This window comes from Leucoraja erinacea, chromosome 13 (genome assembly GCF_028641065.1).
Source record: "Leucoraja erinacea ecotype New England chromosome 13, Leri_hhj_1, whole genome shotgun sequence".
Classification (NCBI taxonomy): Eukaryota; Metazoa; Chordata; class Chondrichthyes; order Rajiformes; family Rajidae; genus Leucoraja; species Leucoraja erinaceus.
Window position 1 is genome coordinate 32,783,801 of NC_073389.1, and position 25,737 is coordinate 32,809,537.

The 25,737-nt window shown below is 41.0% G+C and overlaps 1 protein-coding gene across 1 annotated transcript; it reads right to left on the reverse strand.

The window, feature by feature from the left end:
* Window positions 1-716: 716 nt before the first annotated feature.
* On the reverse strand, window positions 717-21,621 carry LOC129702819 (carboxypeptidase B2-like). The gene is made up of 11 exons (XM_055644819.1): window positions 21,037-21,621; window positions 20,467-20,542; window positions 18,009-18,133; window positions 17,486-17,597; window positions 12,557-12,658; window positions 12,369-12,473; window positions 6,506-6,610; window positions 5,858-5,948; window positions 4,331-4,533; window positions 4,137-4,221; window positions 717-2,221 (listed from the first exon to the last, which is right to left on the reverse strand). The coding sequence occupies exons 1-11, from the start codon at window positions 21,111-21,113 to the stop codon at window positions 2,037-2,039; spliced, it is 1,266 nt and encodes a 421-aa protein (XP_055500794.1). The 5' UTR covers window positions 21,114-21,621; the 3' UTR covers window positions 717-2,036.
* Between the last annotated feature and the right edge of the window lie 4,116 nt (window positions 21,622-25,737).

Below are 25,737 nucleotides of genomic sequence, written 5' to 3' on the forward strand. Positions count from 1 at the left end.
GCATGCACAATTGGGTTCAGATCGGGTAATTGACTTGGCCACTCAAAAATGAACCATTTTTTAGTTGAAAAACTCCTTTGTTGTTTGCGCAATATGTTTGGGATCATTGTCTTGCTGTAGAATGAAATGTCGGCCCATGAGTTTTGAGGCATTTGTTTGAACTTGAGCAGATAGGATGTGTTTATACACTTCAGAATTCATTATGCTACCATCGGCAGTTGTATAATCGATGAAGATAAGTGAACTAGTACCTTCAGCAGCCAAACCATAATCACCCGCACCACCGTGTTTCACAGATGAGGTGTATGCTTGGATCTTGGGCAGTTCCTTCTCTCCATACTTTGCTCTTGCCATCAGTCTGATATAAGTTCATCTTCATCTCATCTGTCCACAAGACCTTTTTCCAGAACTGTGATTGTTCTTTTAAGTACTTCTTGGCAAACTGTAACCCGGCCCTCCTATTTTTGCAGCTAACCAGTAGTTTGCATCTTGCAGTGTAGCCTCTGTATTTCTGTCCATGAAGTCTTCTGCAGACAGTGGTCATTGACAAATCCACACCTGACTCCTGAAGAATGTTTCTAATCTGTCGGACAGGTGTTTGGGGATTTTTCTTTATTATAGAGAGAATAATCCGCCCCCACACACGCCCCGCTCCCACACCCCCTCCTGCTCATCCCCCCCCCCCTGACCCCCATCCCCACTCCCCTCACTCTGCCCCAACGCCCACCTCTCGCCCCCTCCATAATTCCATTATTTTCCTTGTGTGGGGTGATGGAGGTGATTGGCCCGCACAGGACAAGCATACATTCTATCTGTATATATTTTTAGATTTTTGCACATTTGAGAATCACTATGTCTGTAGTAGCCATTTAGCTTAACTCAGTATGTTATAACTATAATTAGTGATCTTTAAATTTTATCTGCCAGTAATTATGTGGGTGGGATTTATACGTAGTCTGGGGCGTGGTTTGTGGCTAGGATTCTGGCGCAGACTCCCTAGTAGTTAGTTTAGTTTGAAGACGAATGAGAGAGAGGTCATAGCTTTCGACCATGCATGAGCATGACCACAATTGAATTGAAATGTACTTATACAAGAAGACATTTGAATGAATATCTTACTGTTTTTACTACTAAAATAAAGCAATTATTAACCAAGAGACTGTTGGAAGATTCATCTTTCGACGGCATTGAATGTCTCGTGGAGAGCACGTGGGTGTGTATCGATTATCTTCTGATCCCCTGTCTTCAATTCAAGTGACTAAAGGACTAAATCCTTGAAACGGTATAAAAATCTGTCACTACAATGTCAGATTCACATGTTTCACTCATGAAGAACCTGCTTGAACTTTTGCTCCTGTTAGAGAAAAAATAGAGGCATGCAAAGTTGTCTCAGTGAGTAACTGGCACTTCCCTTTTGTTGGACATATGACTGGATAAAACTAAGCCATAATCTGAGCCTGCTCAGTCCTCCTTAAGGCAAAGTCCGGTGAACCTAATGCAGTCAATTAAATGTAAATGCACTTTCCTTTCAGTTTATGTGGGAGAAGAAGCTAAGGTTTGCGCCTCTGAGATCTTCTCTGTTCAAAGATTTGTAAAGGAAGGCTGCCAGTTAAACTGACTATTGAATTGCTCGATGAAAATATAGTCACAACCAAATTTGCTCTGAATGAATAAAATAATTTGTAGCCAAGATCACTAATAATGAAAAATATACAGGCCTTTCGTGTATAGGACACAACTCAGTTTTTCCATGTATGTATGTGTATATGTATGTATATATGTGTATATGCATATATAACATTAACCACTAAATGTGCACTTTTAGTTCTAAGTCGGTTAATCAAATTTTAAGCACTAAGTTTACATCGTTGTTACATTAAAAAAAAGGATAATTCAAATATCTTTGACGATCAACACTTCTCCAGCGTGAAATGTGAACTAACAAAATTACGTAAAAGGCCATGTACATAAAAAGACCAGGGAACAGTTGCAATCAAATATTTCTGTTGATGGTCATGAGCAAATATTAACTTTATTCAAATGTCTTGAACGGCGTGATGTAGGATTTTGCTCAAAGCAATTCCGGCCTCAATACACGTTGGTTTAATTAGGTAAGGTGGGAGTAAAAAACCATATTTCCCAGTATCACGAAGTTCAAAAGTAAATGAATATTTAATGCCCAAGTCATAAGCCCAGTCATCCGAACAGCCACTGGATAAATCTGTAATAACGATAAGAAAGGGACTTAGAAATCTATTTTGAAAATAAAATGTTCCTTTCCAAGTCGTTATTTCTTGTTAATTAGGTTTAGTAGAGAATCCTCTCACAAGTCAATAAACAGAATACAAACACAATTATAGAAGTTGGGATGTTAAGTTCCAGTTGTGCCACATGTTGATGAGACCCCTTTTGGAGTAAGGTGTTCAGTTTTGGTTATCCTGGTATACTGTATGAAGGATGTCACTGATCTAGAAGGAGTGCAGCAAAGATTTACAAGGATGTTGTCAGGACTCGATGGGCCTGAGCTATTTGGAAAGGATGGGCAGGATAGGTATTTATTCCTTGGACCACAGAAGGCTAAGGTGATCTTAAGAATGAGGAGAATAAATAGGGTATATGCACAGAGTCAAGATCCAGTGGACACAGGGCTAGTCAAGTGTAATGAGCTTTTTGAGGAAGGAATTGAATTTGTCCACAGAGTAATGCCTCTCTAGAGGCAGTTCAAATGTACTTTCAAAGGCAATCAGTAAGGTTGTACAATAGGACAGAGCAATGAATAATACTTAATGGAACTGAAGGCAGCTAGAGATTGTACGAGTGGTAGGCATAATTGGTGAGTACTCAAGTTATGATGTCCCACACGCATTGTTAACCTGCAGGTAAGGAGAGTAAATTTGGAGCAGCTGTTGTTGCATAAATCCACATCTGATATGGGAGTCATTTAAAATCCAGCTGATCAGAATTCAGGATCAACATGTTCCAGTAAGGAGGAGTGACAAGGTAAAGGGATATTGGATGACCAAAGAGGTGGTAACTTTGGTTAAACACAAAAGGAAGCATAGGTAAGGTTTAGGAAGATTAAATCGGATATAGCCTTTGACAAATATAAAGAAAGCTGGAATGAATTCAATAAGGAAATGAGGAGTGCCAGAAGGAACATGATGGATATGCAGGGACTTGATGGATATGGATCATGTGCAGGCTGAAGGATTAATTTAATTTGGCATCAGGTTCAGCACAGGCATGAGCACAGGTCTGTTCCTGTGCAGTACTGTGCAGAATGAAGTGTTCAGTTCTAAAAATTAGAGAGCCTTATTTTATGTTTGCAGTGATGTGAAAATTTAGGTTTACTAAGAACTATTAATGCAATATTAAGTTATGAAGAGGCACTGAATAACATGGGTAGACAAAACTGATAGATGGGTTTTCAATGCAAACAAATATACGGTGGATCAAGAAAAGAGATTTAAATATTTATATTCTAAACTAACAGATTAATATGTCATTAGAAGCCCAGCTGTCTCCAACCAAACTAGCGCCCGAATTTAAAGTTTTGTAGGAGTAGTAGTGCATCTCCACAGAACCAAATAAGAGTTCCCAGATATATTAGTTACAGTACTATACCCAATTTTTCACATCACCTGGCTTAAAGCTATCTGACTATGTGGAAAAGAACTGAAGTATCAGAACAAATCCTTATGGGACAGCACAATTTGAATGCACACCAATTATCCCTAGAGTGACTGGTAAAAGGATCAGAGGCATCATAAATAAGCATTATTTTATACAATGAACTGTAATCTGGAATGATAGAAGCAGACTCCGTGGTCAGTTTCAGAAGAAATGTGAATTTCTGTTGTTCAGGTACCCAGCATTAGCCTAACTGGTACAAACCATTATTTGTTGCTGCTCCCTGATAATCTCTAATCAATATCTAAAGAGAGCAAATGCAAGGATGTAGCAAGTACGTGCACTTAATTAGATAGCCATAAAATCAGAAGAGCAACAATGAGCTAGATAGCCTCCTATGTTTAACTGGAATCTATTAATGCATCAAAGAGACAAATTAAACCATCACTGTGAATTGTTCCACTCAATGATTTCACCAACTTAAAAAATATAAAAGCCACGCTCACAGATTGTGCTTGCTGAGTTCCCATATGTGTACCTGGTCCCATACACCGACCTCAGAGCAGCGGCCGCCTTCTTTGCCAATTGATTCTAAAGAATAGAGGGAGGAAGAGATTGTAAGCATTGATTATTACTCAATGGTGGCTGCTCTTTTATGTAAATTTGTAAGGAATCTTGCAACATTTGAGAAATGATTTACCAATTCATTATGATCCTTTGATCTGGACATTTTGTAGGAATATGGAAACAAAATCATTTGAGAGTATGAATGTATTGAGATATAGCACTTGATGTGATCAGATCTCTGTCTAATGAAAGCAGCAACAGCTTTCACCTCTGGTTCAGACTCTGGGTATTGTCCACCATATGTTTCACTGCATGGGTTGTTTGATGCACCATGACCTGCAAAGGGACAATAACCAAAATGAGCTGATAGATTGTTACATTCCCACCAAGCATTCAGGTAGCAAATAGTGAAGCTTAATTTATTTTAAGTTATTTCTCAAAATCCTTCACCATTTATGGTTGTTGTACTATCGGATATCAGCAGTAGCCAACCACTTCTACCATAGTTTGGTTTAGTTGCACAACCTCTCCTCATAGCTAATACTCTACAATCCAGACTTTCTGGATAGGAAATTCAAACACAATGAAAAATAAATTCCACTCTTCTTGGTTCTGAATGGCCATCTCTTTATTTGGAGTCTCCTGACTCTAGACACCTTAGCCAGGGAAATCATTATCCCTGACAAGCTTTGTGTAAAAAAATGTGGGTTTTTGTTTTCTACACCTGTTTCAAAGTCTAGAGTGTTCAGGTCCAATCTGCTTAATCTCCCTGTTTACAATAATTTACCTTCCCCAAATCTCCACCCATCTCAACTTTAGAGTTGAATCTGGACTGGCACATGTTTTCTCCAGAGATCAGGTTCATTCAGTTTATGCATGCTGATCAAGCTCATTCTTACCACATCAATACACATGGGTTTAAGCTTCCGACTTCAGACTCTGGGGCTTGTCTGTCAAAGAAACTCAAGAAAAACCGCATACGGAAGTTTCCAGGTGCAATAATGGACATTGGGCTCATTGATAGGAGTCATCCATTGGAAAATGTTTATCTTGTTTAGACTTCATTCCAGGCTTCCTATGATCTTCATTCCCACCACTTGCACTAATATCTGTTACTTGCAGGGACATAGTTTACAATCAAGCATGTACTTGGTTTTAGTGCATGAGTGGCGTTTGAAAGCAATATAATACAACTGTTTACATATCTCCAACCAATTTTTTTTTTAAATGCTTTACGAGATCTGCAGCTCCTCCCATTGTTGAGCTATTCTTTCAGTTGGTGGATTGCTGGTTATGCAGAGATAGATTGCTTCCTTTTCAGATGGGAAGGTCAATCTCCTATTGAAAGAATTTAGGCGAGATTGTCATTTATTTTTCTCATTGTCATTTATTCTTTATATCTATTGCTGTGGCCTGCTTCAAGTGAATGACTTCACTTACAAATGGTGATAAATGCCCCAGTAACAAATTGTCTACTTGCAGTGCTGAAAGTGGCAAAATTCTTGCACAGCAGATACATACGAAAGTCCTGAAGTTATTTAGGTCAGTTTCGGAAATTAACAATAATTATTGTTAATTGCGGAGACACCTCACCCAAAGAGAAAGTTGGAATAAACATTATTGTTTAAGCTTTGTGCTTTGAAGTGTTTGAACAACTCACCACCCCAGCCTGCATCCCAGTTGCGGTTTAGGTCAGTACCTATGCATTGTCCCATTTTATGCTTGGAAAGGTTCTTCCTCCAAAAACGATTCTGCAATATTCAATGTAAAACATTGTTTTAATGTTTAATGTTTGAGATATAATCAAGTGACAGTATAGAAAATTCCAAGCTGTGGATTTTGTTTTAATTTTCTTTTAAATTAAGCATCTAAGGGGGCAAATGGGGATTTGTTTATAGCTCAGCAGAAGTGACAGCTAGGCACTCCCTGGGTTCTGGATTAAAAATGACAAACCCCTCACAGCTGAAACCTAGAAATTTAGAGGTATTAAGTTTAGTACTTTTAAACCATCTTATCACTCAGAGGTATGTTACCACTGAGCCAGGGCTAGCACAATGCATTAAAAATAATTTACATAATTTGTTTATATCATGCCCAGAAAACCAGAAATTCCTCTGAATCTGCTGTGTTTACACAGTTTGAAAGATAAGAAAGACAAGTAAATGGAACTGGTGAATTGTACCAATAGCCACATGACATTATCTCTTTCATTTCAGATTTGCTTGCAATATCCACAAATCATGAAAATGATAATGTTAAATAAAACACTTAATTTACCCAAAACCAAATTAAATTTGAGCATTGTTACCGTTGTCCAGGTGTAATCGTAGCCATCAACATTCCACACAGGGAGGATGTATATTTCAAATGAATTTAGAATGTCGGTGATCATCTTGTCCTCTGTGTCTATAAGCTAAAATGGGAAATATTTAAAGCTTTCATTTCGAGGCACATTTACAGAACCGTTAACTATAAGTCTAAGATTAGGTGTTACCCCAGTTCATGATGTTCATACTTGATTATATATGTAGACTGATGTGTACTACAGTGTGGATTTTAGTATTGCAATTGGAGATGCCCATTATTACTCTGAAAAGGATAAACATGATCCCTTGAGTCATACAAAATGGTGCCAGAAAATGGCGACACTTGTGTTCTACCTCAGTGTAATCTACTATACCTTACATTCTTGTACTTAAGTATGATTGTGCTTGTGTATGGTAAGATTTTTGCTGAACTGTATACAACAAAGAATCGCACTGTAGCTAGGCACATGTGAAAGTAAAGTACCATCGAACAATCTAACCATCACAAAAATCAATCAAATAACCCTCAATAGTTATATATCATATTCTCGCAAGATCAGAGCAGACATTCAGCTGTTGAACCTTCCCTACCAATTTACTAACTGATTTTTGTTTAAATTCCAGAACATTTCATTAGAAACCTTAATGATCCCAATTTTCATGATTTCCTCAGTTGACTCTTCACCTGAAATGACATTCTACATTCCTGAAGCACTGTGAGAAGGCCACCTGAAAATCTGCAACTCTTCAGAATATGAAATGACCCATATCTTCATGCAGTTAGAATAGGGCAATATATATGTACTGAGTAATATATAGTAAGTAACTGTGTTCTACAAGTAACAGCGATAACTACTTCCAATTAAAAAATGTCTAACTTACTATCCTTAATACAGGTGCACAACCTTTTATCCGAAGATCCAAATAACGAAAACCTCCGAATAGCGACATTTTTTCGGTCCTTGAAGAAAGGTCCTTGAAAACGTTCACCGAGGGCGGCCCGCAGAGGTGACAGTGGAACCTCCGGTCGGTCCTCGAAGAAAGGGGAACTAAATCCCCATTCGTAAAAGAGAAGGTGAGAGTATATTGCGCGGGAGGGTTAATAATTGATAATATGCTGCTACCTGCCAGCTGAGTTAAAAAGTTCCCACGGTAGACTCACGATACACAGTGTATCGTGAGTCTTGCGTGGGAACTTTTTAACTCAGCGTGCAGGCAGCAGTAGATTGTCGCTCCCTTCAGTTTCACCCCACCTACACCCCTCTGCTTCCCGGCCATGTGTGTGACCCCTTCCCTCCCCTCTCCAGCTCCCCGCTCATTGCACCGGCGCGGGGGCTTTGTACTGTCTTCACGTCGCGATGCTAGCAGCACAGTCCCAGTCACCGGAGACGTCAGGACCAACGGGACACCGACCCCCAGGCCCACTGCAAGCACGGAGATCCCAGATCAGCAACTCCAGCCCAGCCCCGTTCCAACTCCAGAGGAACACGCTCCCCGTATGGGCAGAAGCTGATGGTGTGCAAGGGGTACGCCTTGTTCTTGGGTTGGCGCAGCTCGGGCTGTGGGCGAACTGCCACTTGTCGCCATAGCGGCCCATCGGGGAGCGGATTCCTCTGGAGTTGGAGGGGGAGGGGGGTATTGTGCTGTTTGATCGCCCCCTACTATTCCAGGGACAGGGAGACAGGACGTTCACCGAGGGCGGCCCGCAGAGGTGACAGCGGAACCTCCGGTCGGTCCTCGAAGAAAGGGGAACTAAATCCCCATCCATAAAAGAGAAGGTGAGGGTATATTGCGCGGGAGGGTTAATAATTGACAATATGCTGCTACCTGCCCGCTGAGTTAAAAAGTTCCCACGGTAGACACGATACACAGTGTATCGTGAGTCTTGCGTGGGAACTTTTTAACTCAGCGTGCAGGCAGCAGCAGATTGTCGCTCCCTTCAGTTTCACCCCACCTACACCCCTCTGCTCCCCGGCCATGTGTGTGATCCCTTCCCTCCCCTCTCCAGCTCCCCGCTCATTGCACCGGCGCGGGGGCTTTGTACTGTTTTCACGTCGGCGATGGCAGCAGGCCAGTGCAGTCACCGGAGACGTCAGGACCAATTGGACGTCGACCACCAGGCCCACCGCAAGCACGGAGAACCCAGAGACCCACAGCCAACAGCAGCCCAGCCCAGCCCCGCTCCAACTACAGAGGAACCTGGGTTGCGGATGACGGGGCGCAGCTCGGGGCGTCGTAGGGGCCCATCGGGGAGCGGGTTCCTGTTGGTCCTGACGTCTCCGGCCACCTGCTATCCTCCGGGAACTGTACCGCCCTTGCAGGAGAGTGGGGTTGTTTGCAGTTGCAGAGGGAGGGGGCAAGGGCGGTACAGTTCCCAGTCTCAGCTCCAGTCCAGGGGGGTGGCCGGAGACGTCAGGATCAATGGGACAGCGACCCCCAGGCCCACTGAAAGCACGGAGATCCCAGAGACCCACAGCCAGCAGCAACTCCAACCCAGCCCTGCTCCAACTCCAGAGGAACACGTAGGGGCAGAAGCTGATTGTGTGCAAGGTGTTCTTGGGGTGGCGCAGCTCGGGCTGTGGGCAAACTGCCACTTGTCGCCGTAGCGGCCCATCGGGGAGCGGATTCCTCTGGAGTTGGAGGGGGAGGGGGGTATTGTGCTGTTTGATCGCCCCCTGCTATCCCAGGGACAGGGAGACACAGCGGCTTTTTAGACTGGCGGGCAATCACTTCCAGAGTTCTGCCCACACAGTCAGTACACCTCTCCTACACTGCATTTCATACAAACATTTATTCTGCAAGAAAAAATGACATTGAAGACTCGCGACCGAGTAACTGCCGGGATCAAGGCGCAAACTCGCGACCTTGCGGATATGAGCCGAACACTCTACCACTGAGCCAGCCATTAAAATCTACGCTAAAAAATTTCCATTCCGAAGACCGACAAATTCTGAATTACGAAAAGTGTCTGGTCCCAAGGCTTTCGGATAAAAGGTTGTGCACCTGTATTATCATTGCTGAGATTCACATCAACAACATCCTGGGGGATTCCATTCAACAAAAACTCAACTGAACCAACCATATTATGGTTACAGGAGCACACTCTGTATCTTTCCCTCTGCTCTATTATACTTGAGTTCTACTTGAATGTATTTATGTATGGTACATCAAATCTGTTTGGAAAGCATGTAGACCAGAGCTTTTTACTGTACCTCGATACACGTGACAAATAATAAATCTAAACCTAAACCAGAGGCTGAATATCCTGTGGTGAGTGACTGAACATCTCAATCTTCAAAGCCTTTCCGTCTTTTACATATAACCCTTGGTAATGGTAGTCTTGGTGAGATCAACAACATCCAAGTTAGAGTGTCCTGCTTGTTTGAAACCAATATTTGCCACTCTGGACATTACAGGATACAATGTACACTAGTAACAATATTGCAGCAGCTTGCCAAACTTTCTGCAAAAGTATCTACCAAACCCGTGACCTTTAACACTCATTAGGGCGGAGGGTGGAGGTGCAAGGAAATGTTACCACCTAAAGGTGTCCTCCAAGTCGCATCATTGTGGTTTAGGAATAGCCTTCATCCATATCATGTTTAAATTCTAGAACCCCATTCATGGATGCTGCACTAGAAGGATTGCAGCAGTTAAAGTTGCTGCCTCACTAGTATATTGAGCAATTAATCCAGAAACAAAGGTTTTCTTTACCACATCGTAAGATTAAATCAATACTTTAAGAATTAACTTACTCATTTTAGTTTGCCAGCATATTCTAAGGTGCTACTTGCCCTGAACCTGGAAATGCCATTTATGATTTATAAGCCAATGTGTAAATGACACTTTAGCTCATATATCACAATCTCATAACTATTATGAAGTCGCCTTAAAAATAGCAATGACGAACCCACCCTCTCTATCATTCGTGGTGTGAGAAATCTGCAACATGCAAAGGAGGATCAATGGAAGTCAAAGTATTTAAAATTATAATATGGAATAAGAAATATTAATGTAATAACTTTGTGACTGGACCCTTGACTTCCACATTGGCAGACCTCTGATCAGCGTAGATTGGTAACAATATTTCCTCACTTCTACATTTCTACACAGGTGCACCTCAAGGCTGCTTGCTTGCCTCCCTGTTCTACTCTCTTGATACCCTTTATGTGGAGCTGCATTGGATCTGCCATCTATAAATTTGCCATCGACAACATTGGTATTGGCTGAATCATTGGTGGTGATCAGTCAGCGTACAGGAGAAAGATAGAACAACTGGATGAGCTGTACCACATCAACAACCTTTCGCTCAGCTTCATCAAGACCAAGGAATTTGGTTGACTTCAGCAAGAAGGAGGCAAGAGATTGCATGGCACTTCCCTTTGATGGGTCGACAGTGGAGAGAGTTAGCGGTTATATATTTCTGAGCATTAGCACCTATGTCCTGGGCCCAATACATCGATGTAATCACACAAAAGGCCCACCAGCAGCTCTACTTTCTTAAAAATTTAAAGGAATTTGGCATGTTATCGAATACTCAAACTTCTTCAGATGTACGATAAAATGTATCCTGACTGGTTACATCACTGATACACAATTTCACAGGAATGCAAGATGCTGCAGAGAGTGGTGAACTTAGCCTAGTTCACAGCTCCCCCAGCATTTGAAGAATCTACAAAGGTATTGCTCATAAAGGCAGATTCCATTATCAAGAATCCCCACCATCCAGGCCATAGAATATAGAACAATACATAACAGTAGAGCACAGGAACAGGCTCTTTCACTCACAATGTCCATGCTGAACAATAAGCAAAAATATGATAATCCCCGCTGTCTGCATATGATGCATATCCCTCTATTTTCTGCATATCAATGTGCCTATCTAATGGCTTGTTAAATACCCCTATCATATCTGCCTCCACTACAACACCTGTCATCCAGGTACCCACCTCCTTCTGTAAAAAAACAAACATGCCCCTTTATTAAACTTTGCCCCTCTCATCTTAATTCTATGCCCTGTCCGATTTCATCTTTATTTTCGACCATATTTACAACCTCTTTGGTCACCCAAGATTCCCTTATCTTGCCAAACGTATATTTCTTCCTTACTGGAACATCCCAGACCTAAACTCTGATCCACTGGGGTTTAAATGATTCCAGCATTTTAGACGTGGACTTGCCCAATAACAACTGCTCCCAATTTACTCTCCCTAGATCCTACCTAATAATGTGGTAATCTGCCTTGCCTCAATTTAGTGACTTCCCCCAAAGACCAGGCTTATCCTTATTCATAACTAACTTAAAATGTATGGAGTTGTGATCACTGTTCCCAGATGCAACAGCAGCAGCTCACTGTACCAACAGAAATGTGAGCAGACTTTTTATTATGCAATTGGATCTCTATTGACATCAAACATGTGTTGGGGAATGGGTTGCGTTGGGGGACCAGACCTCCCGTGTGACAGGGACGTAACGGGTCCCACTTAGTCTAGTACTAGTTTAAATTATTCAAAGATAAATTAAGCGCAAACTGTCTTTAATGTGTCTATGATTTTTGTTTACCCCAGCTTCACCAGTAGCAATATCCTGGATAATAATATTTCCCTACAAACTCCAGGACAATCCCAGAGAGGTGTATTTCAAGTATGTTGGTGGGATGGGAAACCACAGCTCAATGTATTTATTTGCTCCCATCATTCTAACTTACATAGACACAAAATGCTGGAGTAACCCCAAAATGACCCGAAACGTCACCCGTTCCTTCTCTCCAGAGATGCTGCCTGTCTCACTAAGTTACTCCAGCAATTTGTGTCTATCTTCGGTTTGAACCAGCATCTGCAGTTTTTCCTACACATTTTAACTTACATGTTGCACAAGCCACTGACAGAATGCGGGCGATATCCATTCCCGCGCATGAATGCCACAGTCGATCCACAATGCACCCTTTGGTTGGTCAACACCTTTGAAAATCTGAGGGGTGGGAAAGTTGCATGGGATGAGGATACTGTAATTCTTGAAAGAGGAAAATGTTCACAAATAAAATATGGTTGTACCTTTAAGACATAAATTAGACGCTTCTCAGCTGATGGCCCGATAAGTATTTTTCTAATGTAGGGTGGATATGCACTGGTAATTTGTGACATCCATAAATAAATCTGTGAATAATAGCATAATATCAAATAATATATGCATATTACAAAGAAGGTCATGTGACCAATATGGATTTTTTTTTTACATTACAACTATCATGTTCTGGGGTGACCTTTGTCTCCTGTGTGTCAGGAATATTCATCATTTCCACTGACATGTGGGTGGTAATTGAAAATAGATTATTTGAGCTAAATTTGCTTATAATGTTCACTTGTCTCAGTTGGCTGTGCTTTTGTGTGAGCTCGCTGCTTGTGGGTTTAAGTCCCAGTCCAGAATTTGAACATCTTACCAATGAAATGTAACATGAGAGAAGTTATGATCAAAACCGTGGTCACCAAAATACAAGGAGAACAATCAAGCACTGAGGGAATTGCAGAAAAGAACCATGCGCCTGACCCTATTAGAGTAAAGACTGGAGAGGATGTGGCTCTCCAGCCTTAAAGATTCATTTTTATCATTTTACAAATATGCAAACATTGAATCCAGTTTAGACAGTGCAGAAGAAATATACAAGCTGTTGGAGTATCTCAGTGGGTCAGGCAGCATCTCCGGGAAAAAAGGATGGGTGATGTTTTGGTTTGGGACCTTTCTTGAGACTGAAAGTAGGAGTGTGGAAGGGTTTGAAGAGCTGGAAGCAAGAAAAGATCAGGACCAACCAAGGACGAACACAAATGAGCTCAGGCGGCACGGTGCCTAGTAAGCCCATTGCTGGCTAGGGAACGTGTGATCTCAAGAGAAAAACAATGTGGAGAACTGTGGAACTGGTAAAAATGACCAGGGTGGAGGAGGAAAGTAAGTTGAAGTTACTTAAAAAGAAAGATTTCGGTGTTTATACGGCTGCGCTGTACTTTGTCCTAAGAGGCTCCAGTGGCCTCTGTCAATGGAGGAGGCCCAGCATGCTCATGTGTGGATTGGTAAAGTCACAATGTTCCTTAACATACAAGAAGGATTAACACAAGGAATTTATTCTAAATAACGTAATAAAGGTGAAAAACGTTGAAGCTTTAGATAATGTAAGTTTTTTGGATAAATAAATTGAAAAACAATTGTAGAAAAAATGTCTAGTAGTTTCCCTAAAGGATGAGTGTGAAATTCCTAAAAGAAACATCTAAGCTGCCCAATTGTATTGTCGCACTTTTAATCTATATTAAGAAAGAATTACTAAAAGGGAGACTGAGAATGTGGGATCTTGCATGATGGTGGAAAAGACACAGGACTAGCCTTCATCAAAGTGAATAAAAGATCAGGCTCAGGAGCCTTGGGGCCTACTTATTTTCTTATAGGAAACCCAGCCAAATCTTTCAGATTAACTATACTCAGCAGAGACAACTCCTTCTTTGAATTAGCCTCCAACTGTTAAACCTAAAACTAATTTACAGGATCAGTTGGAGCCCAAATGCTCTATCTGACCAGATCAGTCCTCTGGCAGATTTTGCTGTCCAGAATGTTCCCTGGCAGAAGGCACATACACTTCTGGGATGGATTGTATGAAAAAGTTGTCCAATTTCACTGTCAGTGTTTCAGTGTCCATTGCCATCTGACAATGTAGTAATACCATAATCCAAACACAATCCACTATCCTTCAGACTTTTCCATCATCAGTACTAATTTGATACCATTTTCAGAGACAGCATGCTAGCTGGAAATATTTATTTTCTGAGTCGCTGTGTTAGAGGAAGAGGGGTTAATAAAAATACGTCAATGCCAAATGTTTCTGCAATTGCTGGAGAGCTGTTAAAGAAAAACACACAATTTAATCAAAAAAGCAAAATTATTGTGGTTAAACTTCAAGTTAATTGCTGTTTCTGGTGATTTACTATTTAAATATTTTAAATATTTTAGGATAACTTTTCTGTTGTTGTGTTCTTGGTATTATCACCCCTTCTCTAACTGTTTTCCTCTCAAGTGAATTCAGATTTAGTGAATTTACCTTAAAGCAGTTGCTTTAGGTCCAGTAACCAGTAATTACTTTTTTTGTTTTTTTGTCTATGCATGATTGACGACACCTGTATAATTTACTTGTTAAAATAATACACCAAATTCACATTACACAATGAGTAACATTTGGTTATTTCACCTAAAACCACTTTGCATCACTGGCCTATCCATTTCCTTTCCCCATCAGCTCTTTAATATGAACATTTGTAACAGTGTAAAGTAGAGTCATAGAGTTATACAGCATGGAAACTGTTCCTTTTGCCCAACTTACCTATGCCGACCATGAGGTCAGTTTGAGCCAGCCACATTAAACTGTGTTTAGTCTCTATCCCTCTAAACCTTTTTCTCCATGTACCTGTCTAAATGTATTTTAAACAGATATACCCACTATTACAGCTTTCTCTGGCAGCTCAATTCATATACTCCCCACCTCTTTATGGAAACAGCTGCATAGAACAAATGTGTTCGGTGTGGACTCTCTGGGCTGAAGAGCCTGTTTCCACCATGTCTCTCTAAACTAAGCTCCCCATAGGGTCTATTTTAAATCTTTTCCCATTCAACTTAAATCTGGTTTTAAACTCCCCTACCATATCTATGCTCTCTGGTTTTAGACTCCCCTCCCCGGGACAAAGACTGTGACCATCCACTTTATCTATGCCCCTCATGGTTTTATATGCTTCGATAAGGTCACTCCTCAATTTCCTATGCCCAGTCTATCCAGATGCACCTTATAACTCAATCCTTAACAAACCCAATAACTATGTAGTGAATCTTTTCTGCATCCTTTCAGCTTAAGGACATTACTTGTATAGTTTTGCAACTAGAACTGTTCACAATGCTCCAAATGTGGTCTCATCATGACTTGTACAGTTGTAACATGACGTCTCAATCCCTGTATTTAGTACCCTGACCGATCAAAGCAAGCATGCCAAACATTTTCATCATCGTGTCAGCCTGTGTTACCATTTTCAGGGAACTATGTACCTGTAGATCTAGGTCTCTGCTCTACAACACTCTTTAGGGTTCTATCATTTACTATTTAAGTCATGCCCTGGTTTAACTTACAAAAATGCAACACCTTGCATATCTCCAAGTTAAATCCCATCTGCCATTCTTTGGCGCATTTCCCAGTTTATCTAGATCTTGTTGTATTTTTAGATAATCTCCTTTGGCCCCCAAGTCCACACCCAACCAGCGAACATCTGTACACCAGCTCTATCCTACACACAAGAGACAATTTACGGAAGCCAATTAACCTACAAACCTGCATATCTTTAGAATGTGGGAAGAAACTGGAGCTGCTGGAGAAAACCCATGTGGTCACAGAGAGAACGTACAAACTCTGTACCGACAATCACTACTTTGTACTTACTACTAATATCTGCTATCTCCTTACATATTTGCTCTTCCAATTCTCGATCCCCATTTGGCGGTCTATAATACACCCCTATAAGTGTTGCTACCCCTTTCCCACTTCTCAGTTCCACCGAAATAGCCTCCCTAGATGAGCCCTCCAATCTATCCTGCCAAAGCACTGCTGTAATATCTTCCCTGGCTAGTAATGCAACACCTCCACCTCTTGCCCCTCCAATTCTATCACACCTGAAGCAACAAAATCCTGGAATATTTAGTTTCCAATCACAGCCCTCCTGCAACCATGTTTCACTGATCGCCACAACATCATACTTCCAGGTGTCTATCCAGACTCTAAGCTCATCCACCTTTCTTACAATGCTCCTAGCATTAAAATATGCACATTTAAGAAACCCCCCGCCTCTTATTCTCTGTTTATTTCCTTTTTTTTCTTTCTCCTCTTGTGCCCGAGTGCTTCCCTTTTCTGCTATCTGCCTCCCATTCTGTCTACTAGCTTTCTCTATTTGAGTCCCTCGCCCCAACCATTCTAGTTTAAAGTCTCCCCAGTAGCCTTTGCAACCTTTAGGTTTTGAAATTTGTGCATATACTAAGTCTCTCTCCAACCTCGAAAGGTAACTCTATTGACTTTAGGACTTGAGGTGAGACAACATCTCCACATGGCAATTATGCAATTCCCATTCTCTGGATTAGCATAAATAAGCAAATCGAGCAAGTAATATCATTAAAAAAACAAAATGGCAGTGAACAAATGAAAGACCAAATTCCTTAAATTAATACACCTGAGGTAGCGTTTTAATGGACAATTGTCTCTGTTGCAATTGATTTCCGTTACAAATATGAAGCTTTCTTGTTTTCAATGACGTGGTATCATCTTCAAATTTTAAAATACTGCATAATTTAAATTTGTCTTTGTGGTGACAAGTTGAAGTTCATTTGTAAATCCGTGCAAATAAATATGTATACACTTAACCAGTTAGGCTAATGGTATTTGTAGTTGTTGTCTCCTGCTTCCTATCAAACCAGCTTTTACAATTCGTTACAATTTTCTGCATTTTATAAAATGCCTTCCTAAGCCTATAGAGGCAATTTCATGAACAATACCCTGCCCATCAAGCTAATGACTCAAAAATCTCAGCTATATTAGTGAGACCTAGTCCTGTCTTCATAGCTCCATGTTGATTCTTTGATCAACATGCTTGAGGATGTGCTCAAAGTGATGATAGATTGCAATAACATCCTCAAAAATTACTGAAAATTACATTTTACTCACCCGCTTTCTCCCTCCCTTTCATTCTAAATGGTGGAGTAAAATTTGCTAGTTCCCAAATCAATGTCAAATTCCTGATTCCAGAGACCTTTGGACTATTATGATCAATATATTTGCTTTCTCCTATTTCCTTCTGCATTCTGGGATGTAAGCCAAGATTATTTTAATTAAAAATATACTTAATATGTCTAGATCTCGGATAAACAATTTATTTCACAAGAGCTTTAAATAAAAGTTTTTAAGAAGTTCTTACCTCTTGCAATGTATGATATTGTTCATAGTAAGAAGCGAAGCCACGGGGATGAAATACCTGATTAGTATTTTTTTGCATTTTTATGAGCTGCTGAACATCCCCGATCATTGTGCTGAAAATAACACACATGCAAACATTGTGGACATACAAACTCACTGAAAAGTCAGTGATTAGTCAAACAAAATTATTTAAGAAACACAGGACGGACCCATCGAGCTTCAGAGCCAGCAATGCTGTTAAAGCTCCTCTCATGGTGCAGTTGGCAAGGATGGGATCAGTTGGAGTGCTATAACTGGAACTCATCACCTTTTGGGTGAGACAGAGTTCTCACTCCTGATTGCTTTGCGGGGCATCCAACTGGAAGTTGTGCATGTGTGGCTGGGAGGCGAGTTAAGAAAGGGCACTTGATTGCCAGATCTCACCATAAGGCTCACTCCTAAGGAGCTGCACAATATGAGAGAGCTTTGCAACAGACTTAACTATGACACTTGCATCATTAATTCATTAAAAATATTTGACATACCTGTGTGTAATGTTTCCTGTAGACAGCTGAGTTTTCACCTCTTCGATATTAGTTGCATTGATATAAAGGTGGATTTTTTTGTTGATTCCAATAGCATCAATTGAGCTGGGTTGCCACAGAACTACCTATGGACAATGCCAGCTTCTTATTAATATGTTCAATTGTGTCATAACCAGCCTTAACAAGACAAAATTGACCAAACACTGAGCTGTATCAGTCCTGTGGTACGGCTCCAAGGGGATCAGAGGTTACATATCCTGAGTTCCTCACCACATTCCTCACTTCACAAGGCCTTTCCACCGTTTATTTAATAATTTTGTTTACTTTGAATTCTCAATAATGCTCAGGAAGATTAACACCATCTAAAATCGATGAATTGAACGTATTGTAGAAGTGAGGCACGGGTGCAAAATATAAAACAGATGTGTAAGGTTATAGAGAAGAGTACAAAGGTAGGCCATCCAGTTACGATGTGCTATTGTAGAATTAAAGAGTAGTCAGCTTCTGAAAATAGTAATGGAAATGATGTCCATGGCAGAAAAAACGTAAATGGCTGCTTGCTAACTTGATCTTCTCAGACAGGACGATCTCCATGAAAGATGACACAGAGTGCTGGAGTAGCTCAATGGGTCAGGCAGCATCATAGGAGAACATGGATAAGTGATGCTTTGGGATGTGATGTTTTGGGTCAGGACCCGTCTTCAGACTGATTTGGAGGGGGTGGTGGGGGGGAGTGGAAGAGGACTTGAAGAGATGGGGGGGGGGGGGGGGGTGAGGTGGCGGGACAAAGCCTAACAGGTAATAGGTTGAAAGTACACAAAAATGCTGGAGAAACTCAGCGGGTGCAGCAGCATCTATGGAGCGAAGGAAGTAGGCGACGTTTTGGGCTGAAACCCTTCTTCAACCCATCAGTCTGAAGAAGGGTTTCGGCCTGAAACGTCGCCTATTTCCTTCGCTCCATAGATGCTGCTGCACCCGCTGAGCTTCTCCAGCATTTTTGTGTACCTTCGATCTTCCAGCATCTGCAGTTCCTTCTTGAACAGGTAATAGGTTGATACAGGTGAGGTATGTTATTTGATAGGCAGCTGGTTAGACAAGGACAAATGTGAAAAGACAGAAGGCAAAACGAGACAAAACGATTGAAGAGTTGCGAATTGTGAAGCTAGAGAAGGAAGACAAGGGAATGTTGGTGGAATGGAAGGGAGAGGGAAGAAAAAAAATGCAGATCCAGGTGATGCACAGGGGAGGGGGAGGGGAAGAGGGAAGGGGAGGGGAAGAAGGATGGGGTGGTTTTATGGGAGAAGAAACGTGAGGGGCAGGGTTATGTAGTTACCTAATATTGGAGAATTCAATGTTCATAAGGTTGGACGTAGTGGAATATGAGATGTTGTTCTTCCAGTTGGCATGTGGCCTCACTCTGAAATTAAGGAGGCCCTGGCACAAAGATCAGTATGGGAATGGGAAGAAGAATTAAAATGGATAGCAACTGTTGCATTCCTTGGCAGACAAAATGTAAGGGTTTGGCCAAATTGGTAGCCCAGTCTACGTTTGGACTCGCTGATGTACAGGAGGCCAGATTGTGAACACTGGATGCAGTAGATGCGGTTAGATGAGGTGCACATGAACTGCTGTCTCACCTGGAAGGGCTGCTGGGGTCCTTGGATGGAGGTGAGGGAGGAGGTATAGGGATAGGTGTTACATCCCCTGCATTGCAGGGCAAAGGACCAGAGGAGGTAGTACTTTGGGTGGGATGGGATGAGTGAACCAAGGAGTTGCAGTGGGAGTGGTCTTTGCATAAGGGGGAAAGGGGTGAGGATGGGAAGATGTAACTGGTGGTGGGATCACTTTGGAGGTGATAGAAATGACGGAGGATGACAGTTTTGAATGCAGAGACTCCATGAAAACCAGGACAGGAGTTTGCTGCAAATCTAAAGGTTCAGGGAATGAAAACGATAACAGTTAAGAGCAAGGAAAGAAAGGAACTATTTAGTGATTTTCATGTCATTGGGTTGCCTCAAAGCACTTCATAGCAAATTATTTTAAAAGTGTATTCTTTGTTAAATTAGGAAAAGTTGTGACCAATTTATACACCTGATCATAGAAAAAGAATGAAAAAAAAGACACAAAATGTTGGGGTAACTCAGCGGGTCAGGGGGCATTTCTGTAGAATATGAATAGGTGACATTTTGGATCGGACCCTTCTTCAACCATCACCCATCCATATCTTCCAGAGATGCTGCCTGACCCGCTGAGTTACTCCAGCACTTTGTCTTTTATTATATAAACCAGCATCTGCATTTCCTGTGTCTACATACAGACAGTAACATTATGAATTACAATGATTGCATGCTTAAATATGTTATAGAATTGTAAAGTAAATTATTCAAATTGTTTAATGAAAAGCCATAGTAATATAAAACATTGACAAGTGTTTTAAAACAGTAGAATTAACTTTTACCTTGTATTGGTTGGATATTTTTTTGATAACTTGAATCTCTTCATCTGACTTGGGCTCAATAGACAAAACCTGATCTCTAAACAAAATCAAAAAGTAGGAATGTTTTGAAGATAATATTAATTATTTTCAAATGGACAATTGCACGATAAATATTGATCAACTGCTAGAAAGATTTATTTAATCCCCATCAATGATTTATGTTGTTTGAAAGTGAAAGAGTAATGCTCAAATAAGATAGATTGATGCAAAAATTCACATTTCTGTTGCGAAAGAGAAATAAATATAATCCAGGCACAGCTTTGTTATTGCCATTCCAAAAGTCAAGAGGTAAGAGTATTTTTATTATCATATGTCCCAAAACCAAACCACAAAATTCTTACTTGCAACAGCACAACAGATATGTACTGAGTACATATAATAAACAACAACAAAAGTTCAATATATAATAACAAAAGAAACAATATAGAGGAAACTGCTCCAGTTTAACAACTGGATAATCAATTGCTGTTATTGACGAAAAATTAAGGCAGATCATACTGACAGTTTGAAGTTTAAGACTCACACACTTACCTTGTTGGGGAAGATGCAACTGCTCCAATTGTAAAAGTACACATAAAATAAGTAAAAGCTAAAGTATAAAATGCCATCTTGGGCAACACTGGAAATATGCAATGCAGAAAGGTTTTGTGTCCTGTCACATAGCCTGGACTATTGACTTATGGGGCTCAGAGTATTTGCACTTTAGTTAAACTTTATACCTGTGAGAATCCAGTTTACAAACAAGGTTGTTGCCAGTACCAGTTATGGGAACAGATCCGAGTTAAGAGTAGGTGGGAGGTAGAAGAAAGTTCAAGTGTGCCTAGATTAGATCCCCTTTCACCCTGCTTTATTTAAAATGTCATTTTGTCAGAAACTTGTATTATTACACTTGCACTGCTCTGCAGTTTAAATTTCAAAATAAATTGCAGCCTTTGCCTAGTGGTGGGGAAGGGAAGAGTTTCAGAGTGTGAAGATTGCTGAATTGTGATTACGGCTAATGTTGGCAAAACGTTCTGTAATTTATGTTCTCATTTCCAGTGTAGGCAGGCATGGACAACCTAATTCTATTACTACCCTTTCCTGCGTTAATTGTTTTCTATCATTCTTCATCTTGTTCTATTTTCCCTTGCTATGCTCCCCTCTGCTGTCCAAATGTTTGTCTCATTTCCTACCTTTAATATTTTACATGCGTTTGTACATCCATAATATTTTAACTTTCTTTTCATATCATAGAATTTAATTCTGGACTTATTGGAACATTTTCATTATTTAATATCACTGTTTACCATTATTGTTGTAATTTAGTTTCCAAAGGTTCTATTCTCAGCCCTTCAAAAATTAGGTTTCCTTCAATTTACTATTCTGATTTTTGTTCGTTTATTTCCTTATCAATTGTTATCCTAAAGCCCCTGTCCCACTTAGGAAACCTGAACGGAAACCTCTGGTGACCTTGCGCCCCACCCAAGGTTTCCCTGAGGTTCCCGGAGGTTTTGGTCACTCTTAATCTTATCATGGCCATTGCCCAAATATTGATTGAAAAGTACAGCTGACCGTCCAGCACCCTGTTATCCAACTTTCTCATCCACTCTCTCCCTATACAGTGTGGACAATTTACAGAGGCCATTTAACTTACTAAGTCACATATCTTTGGGATGTGGGAGACAAACTCCACTCAATACAGCACCCACGGTCAAGATCGACCCAAGGTCAAGCAGGGTCTCCGGAGCTGTGAGCCAGTAGCTCTACCAGCTGCCCCACACTGGGACCCATGATGTCAGACATGTGAACAACATACCTGCTGAACATAGTTGACTGAACTGGTCTTATGATAATATTCATTGATTTCAAATCATTTTTGATACTATCTTCAGCACGTCTTCAGAGTAGATAGATTAATTGTGTTTGGAGGCACTTTCAGAGTAGTTTTAATGAGTAACTGCATAGGAGGTCTAGTTTAACCATTATAACCTCGGTTCTAATATCATGTTTTGTAAATCTTCTCCAGTATTACTAGAAACATTTTGTAATATTCGGGACTGAACTACGCATGGTAACTTATGTAGTTACCGGTAATTGTCCTTGGAGGAGTTAGCAATGTAATGAAATTGGGCTGCTTTATCATGGTTGTAACTGCTTTATGGGAAAGCAGAAGGAATTGCTGGCCATTTTAATCAATGCCTTAGGCACATATGTTATTTGTTTGCACAGCATGTTAGTTGATGCTGCAGTTCTGAGTGAAAAGAAGCTGGAAGTAGGGAAATGACCCTTGCTGCTCCTGCTGTCCCATTGCTATCATGTGTGCTACTTTGAAGCAGATGGTACAGAGCCACAATTGGTTATTTGCCAACCGAGGGACTACAGAGATTATCTTTTCTGGTTGGCCTGCAGATTAAAGCATGAGCAATCTGCCTCTTGCCTCCTGATTTCTTGGCACATCCTTTTATATTGTATTATTCAACCATGAAATATCCATTGGGACTGTATCAAAATAAACCATAATTCACCTCACTCATTGATTACTGTACAACTTTGCTTTGCAGTTGCCCCAGTTTCCCAGAAAGCTTATTATGTTTTTCTTTCAGACTAATTTTTCCAGTAGCCCCTGTTCTGTTACAGTTTTTTAAATATATTGATTATAACCATCTTCTGGTGACTTTTGCATTCCTTATAACTGTTATCTTGCATTTAACAAACATGCATTATGCATTCAATAAAGATAAAAGCAGCAAAATATGTTCCAAAACTCTGTGAACATCTGACCATTAAAACTTCTTGAAGAAATACCTTTAGGCATCACGTCCCTTAGGCTGAGCCAGAGGATCAAAGATGTACCTCAGAAGCTCCTGTTTTAATATCAATTTCCACTGCTCCTTTTGCCACCATCAGGAGAGGACTTAGTGGCGATATTGGAAGGTCAGTGCGGTAGTCGATGAGGTCACCGACCGATGGATGAGGATGGACCACGTGGGAGTGAACTTTGTGGCGGCGCTGCTGGAGGGAGGAACAAAGGCTGATCCGATATGGGGAGACCACTGTGGGAGAGGGGGAAGAACAGTGGAGTACCCGGAGTGGGGGGGCAGCCATGCGGGGGGGAAGAACAATGGGGGACCCAGCGCGGGGTACTTTGTACCTTTGTCGGCGCTCTTTATGCAAGCAAAGAATTTCACCAGGACTTGTCACATGTGACAATAAAGTATTCATTCATTCATTCAATTTGTATTATGCCCTGTGGTGTAATAAGGTACATGTAGGATACTCTGAACCTGGTTTCTATACAGCTAAACTATCTTTGACAATGACAGCAAAGTGGTCACATGTCATACAAAAGAAAAATCGGCAGGATTTGTAAACTAGTTCAAGGTTTCAAAGTCAGTATATTGTCACATGTACCGATTAAGGTACAATGAAATTTGAGTTAAGGAGATCTTCACAGAGCACTTGACAACCAATTTGTGACTGCTGGAGCACAGAGTTGCTTCAAGACATTACGTTTCGCACAAGAAGTTACCACAGACAGAAATGATGACAAATAGAAATCTATTTTTGGCTTGATTAGCAAAGGAAGAACAGATTATTCAGATCTTCAATATGTTTAGTCCACTGTTGCGTACATAGATAGGTCTCAGTTTAACCTCTCCTCTGAAGCATTGGAGCTCCAACAGTTCCTTTGATTTTGCACTGAACTGTGAACCTGATCTGGAAGCGTTCCAGGGATCTCAAGTGTGTGTAAACACGTTGACAAAGGTGAGAGTGTTACCAGTAAGCCACAGGATGATGGCAGTTTTTGCACTGTTAGCAGGTGGCACAGCAGTGATCATGCCATGATTTGATTCAGAGAGGCTTAGGTGTGAAACAAAAATTGGCTAGAGTGGGAAAACTGGGATTTTGGAAGAGGTGCTCCCTCATAATGACTGACAAGAACATGGTCGTCAGGGTGCGGGTTGCTCTTGGTGTTGCTGCCCTTGGGGAAGGTGTGTCCCATATCATGCTTCTCTGTCATGGCTGTCACCTAAGCCATTTCCCATTTCTTCTGATGATCCAAGATGGAATGCATCTGATACACATGTCCCCAGACATGTTGTGATACACATGTCCCCAGACAACAGGGGGAGAAGCATACCCAACATGCCCTTTGCCCTGGTAGCCACTTGTAGCCACAGCCATTAGTGGTATGTAACTAAAGCAGTGTACCATCATGTACCGAACCCAAATACCACCAACCCTGGTTGCGTGGCAAATAAAGATTCTATCTATCTATCAAGTTATGTGCAGAACCAATGTATGTTAGCGCCAGGTGTCAAAGGATGGGCCTGGCCCCATTGACGCACAATGTTCCCTTCAGTTGCACCTTTAGTTCACTCATTGTCTCACTAATTGTCATTCGTGGAGGGGGGCTTTCCCTGTCAGGTCCTTCCTGCACCGTTGCAGACTCGCTCCCAATACTTACTGCCCTCGAGATGGCTACGTTGAGGGTGAGATGATCATCTATCTCTTTGTGGACTGTGCTTTTGCGAAGAAGATCTGGACGAGGTTGCAAGAGTCCTTGTTGAGGTTCACCAGTGCAGCTGCCTAACAGACGACCCACTGATCTATAGGCTACTCCCAGGTGCACATACCGAGGCTAACCTAAAGTACTGCCAGAAGATCATCAAGTTGGTAAAAGACACATTTTGAATTGTCTGAAACTTGCTGTTCTTGTTGCGATGTTGTAAGGGAATGCTGCCTACTCTCACACTCTAAGTTGTAGGAGTACATACTGAGGGATGCACTGAAGCCTGGTGTGGTCAATTAAAATGCTTTATGGAGAATAACTGTTGTTTAAAGGTCTTTCTTTTTCCATCTACCAATGGACATTGAGGGGCTGTCCAGTGTAGTAGTTTCTCAAATACTTTATGTTTGTACCACTCACATGAGTAAGAATGGTCTTCTGTATACAGAATATGTTCACACATCAAATGTATAGAACCAGTAATTCTATAATTATATAGACTGAACAGCACTATGGATGTAAAAAAAGCCATGCACTGCGTTGTGTATTTGTTGTACATGTTTGTGAATAAAGTTTATTTTTGAAATTAAAAAATGTAAATGCCCCAGCACATGGTCGAAATTTCTATTAAGAGGGCAAGCAATCTGGGGGGGAAAGCCATTCGATGTGAGTATGCAACATTTTGTATTTGCGAGATGTAAAATTATTCTTTTTAGCATCATATTTATATGAAGAAGCAAATT